This window comes from Sinocyclocheilus rhinocerous, unplaced genomic scaffold, assembly GCF_001515625.1.
Source record: "Sinocyclocheilus rhinocerous isolate Xijiao unplaced genomic scaffold, SAMN03320098_v1.1 scaffold469, whole genome shotgun sequence".
NCBI classification, from domain to species: Eukaryota; Metazoa; Chordata; class Actinopteri; order Cypriniformes; family Cyprinidae; genus Sinocyclocheilus; species Sinocyclocheilus rhinocerous.
Genome location: NW_015636034.1, coordinates 1373566 through 1376150, shown reverse-complemented (window position 1 = coordinate 1376150; position 2585 = coordinate 1373566). Strand labels below are relative to the sequence as shown.

At 39.4% G+C, this 2585-nt stretch overlaps 1 protein-coding gene across 3 annotated transcripts in view; it reads right to left on the bottom strand.

The window, feature by feature from the left end:
* LOC107747581 (sodium bicarbonate transporter-like protein 11) overlaps nucleotides 1-2585 on the bottom strand; it is an 88673-nt gene that overhangs the window by 54857 nt on the left and 31231 nt on the right. For all 3 annotated transcript variants that reach the window (XM_016562178.1, XM_016562177.1, XM_016562176.1), the window contains exon 2: nucleotides 1074-1124. In XM_016562178.1, the coding sequence (XP_016417664.1) occupies nucleotides 1074-1124 (51 nt within the window). The remainder of the gene's footprint in view (nucleotides 1-1073; nucleotides 1125-2585) is intronic.

The following is a 2585-nucleotide window of genomic DNA, read 5'->3' as shown; positions in this document are numbered from 1 at the left end:
CAGTTTGAAACACTGAATGAGCTTTTACATGAGACATTTCAGTAAGTTGTACTGTAGGCTTTCTTATAAAATAGGCTACATTTTGCTGTTAATTCATGTTCATTATGTAGGCCTACTACAGTAGTAAAAAGAAAGATATAAATGGTTGTCACTTGAACTGAGGCGCTAAAGCGACCGCGCCTGCCGCATTAAAGAGCGCCAAAACTGTATTTATTGTTTGAATTTCGTTATGAATTTGGCATCATTTTAAAGCTGATACTTTGTTTATTAAAAAGTAACAAATCATTTTGCGATTAATGGACGGCAAGTGTGCATCAAATAATATGAAGTTCACGCATTAACCGAATAGCATATAAGATCTTGAGAAGAAGCCATGTTAGTAATGATTATAAAAGAGAATTGTTAACGATATTGCCAATATCCACACAGCTGACAGCTTTACCTGTTGTAGTTTGTTCAGAGTTGTGCACGAAAATCACTGAACGGTTGTGTACGAAATAGACTCTGCTTTTCCACACATTTACTTGCACGTCTCCGTCATTTCGATCTCTCTCGCGCTGCACAACTGAGCTGCGTTTAACAGGTGTGCGTCAGCGCTGCTGTTCAGCAGAGATAAGGACTGTTTGAAACTCTTTTTTCCACTAAAACTTTGATGCGCATCGTCTCAGTTTAATACGTGAACATAGCAAATGACGCAATCGCAAAAAAATCAGGAAAAAAGGCATTACATGCAAATTTTTAAGTCATAACATGTAAATATATATAGTCGCCAGTGGCGACCTCAGCAAAAACGTCACTTGCAAATTAATATTTTTGGTCGCAGTCTGGAGCCCTGGCTTCAATGCAGCAGAATCTGAGGCAGATAACTTGTCTCTCTTTGACACTGATCAGAAAACCAGAAATATTACAATTTGACTATTCGTGCAAGTCAGAAATGCGGGCATGCTTTAAATACTCTAGAAAGGAGTTTTCTTCTGCCTGTGTTTTACTCCCAGCTCGACCTTCACACCTCTCCTCCAGGCCATGTGTTGAACAACAAACACACCAACCAACTCCTACAAACATTCACTCACCCATCTCTTGATAGAAGTATCCATTCTTAGCCATCCCTGAGGAGGGAGCCTCTGCAAGAGAAATTAAAACCACAATTGACAAAAGACATCAAATAACTATGAGTGTGTGTAGTGCTGGGCGGTATACCGGTTCATACCGAATACCGGTGTTTATTTTTGTTATGATATGAATTTTTAAAATACCGCAATACGTATGTACACACACACACACACACACAAGCGCGACTTTAGCACTAGATTTAGCAACTTTCAGACCCTTTTAGCGGCTTTTTTTCCATAGAATATTCATACTGACAAACCTAGCGACTTTTTTGGATAAACCTTAGCTATGGTTCAGTTAGAAGATTTCGCCAGTGCTGTCCTGCGAACGTGAGGTCTGACTTTCCCAGAGAAGTGGCACCTCTCTCGGCATCTGTTCTGTGCAGTGAGCGGCAGAGAAGCAGCGCTTTCAGTTGGCCGCACCGCAGCCGACTCGTCAATAAATGAATACAAAACACCGTTTCCTAGCACCTGTCGCTTAATAGCCAAAACAACCGCATAGCTGCTCTTTAGTGTAGATGCATGTTGATTTTATCAGACGATGCCGCGATTATAAATGAGTGACTCCTGGTTAACATGTATTAAAAGGGGTCGTGTTTAGTCACTATTTATTTAGTGTGGTATTTTTTGACAATATTCACTCATCATGATAGTAAAATAGGGCATTCTAAGTCAATATACTGCAGTATTTCCTCTCTCAATCAGTAGAAAATTTGGTTAACACCCAGTCATGCATGAAAAAAAAAATACCGTCATGTACCGTGAAACCGGTATAATTTTGAAAAATACCGTGATATAAATTTTTGGTCATATCGCCCAGCACTAAGTGTGTGTTAAATAACACAGCGTGAGTAAGTGTTTCGGATTACCGTAAGAGAATAAAGCAGGTTTGATCAAGCACTGATTCTTAAGTACTGGGGCAAAACAGGCTACAAAAATAAAAGGTTATCTATCCAGGAATTATAATGGAGTAATCTGTTCAACATGTTCGGGTGCTGTCTCTGGCCTCTATTTTCTCACAAAATGCGTTTTTCCTCTCAATAAGTGTCAACGCCAACAGACACAAAAATAATGTGTAAAACAGTTATTATGAATATTAATTAAAGGGGTGGTTGATTGCGATTTCACTTTTTTAATGTTAGTTAGTGTGTAATGTTGCTGTTTGATCATAAACAATATCTGCAAAGTTACGAAGCTGAAAGTTCAATGCAAATGGAGATATCTTTAAAAAAATTCTGGTTTAATGCCTACAAAAACGACTGGTAAGGGACTACAACGAGTTACTTCCCAGGTCCGTTACGTCAAGAACCCAGAATTTGACATAAACCCCGCCTCCGGGAACACGCAGCAAAGGGGGCGAGGCCATGCTGCGCTGCTTTAGAGAAGAGGAAGAGAAAACTAGAGGTGCACGTAAAAATCTATTCATATATGAATCGCGATTCTGTCTTCTAACGATTCTAATGGATTCACAAG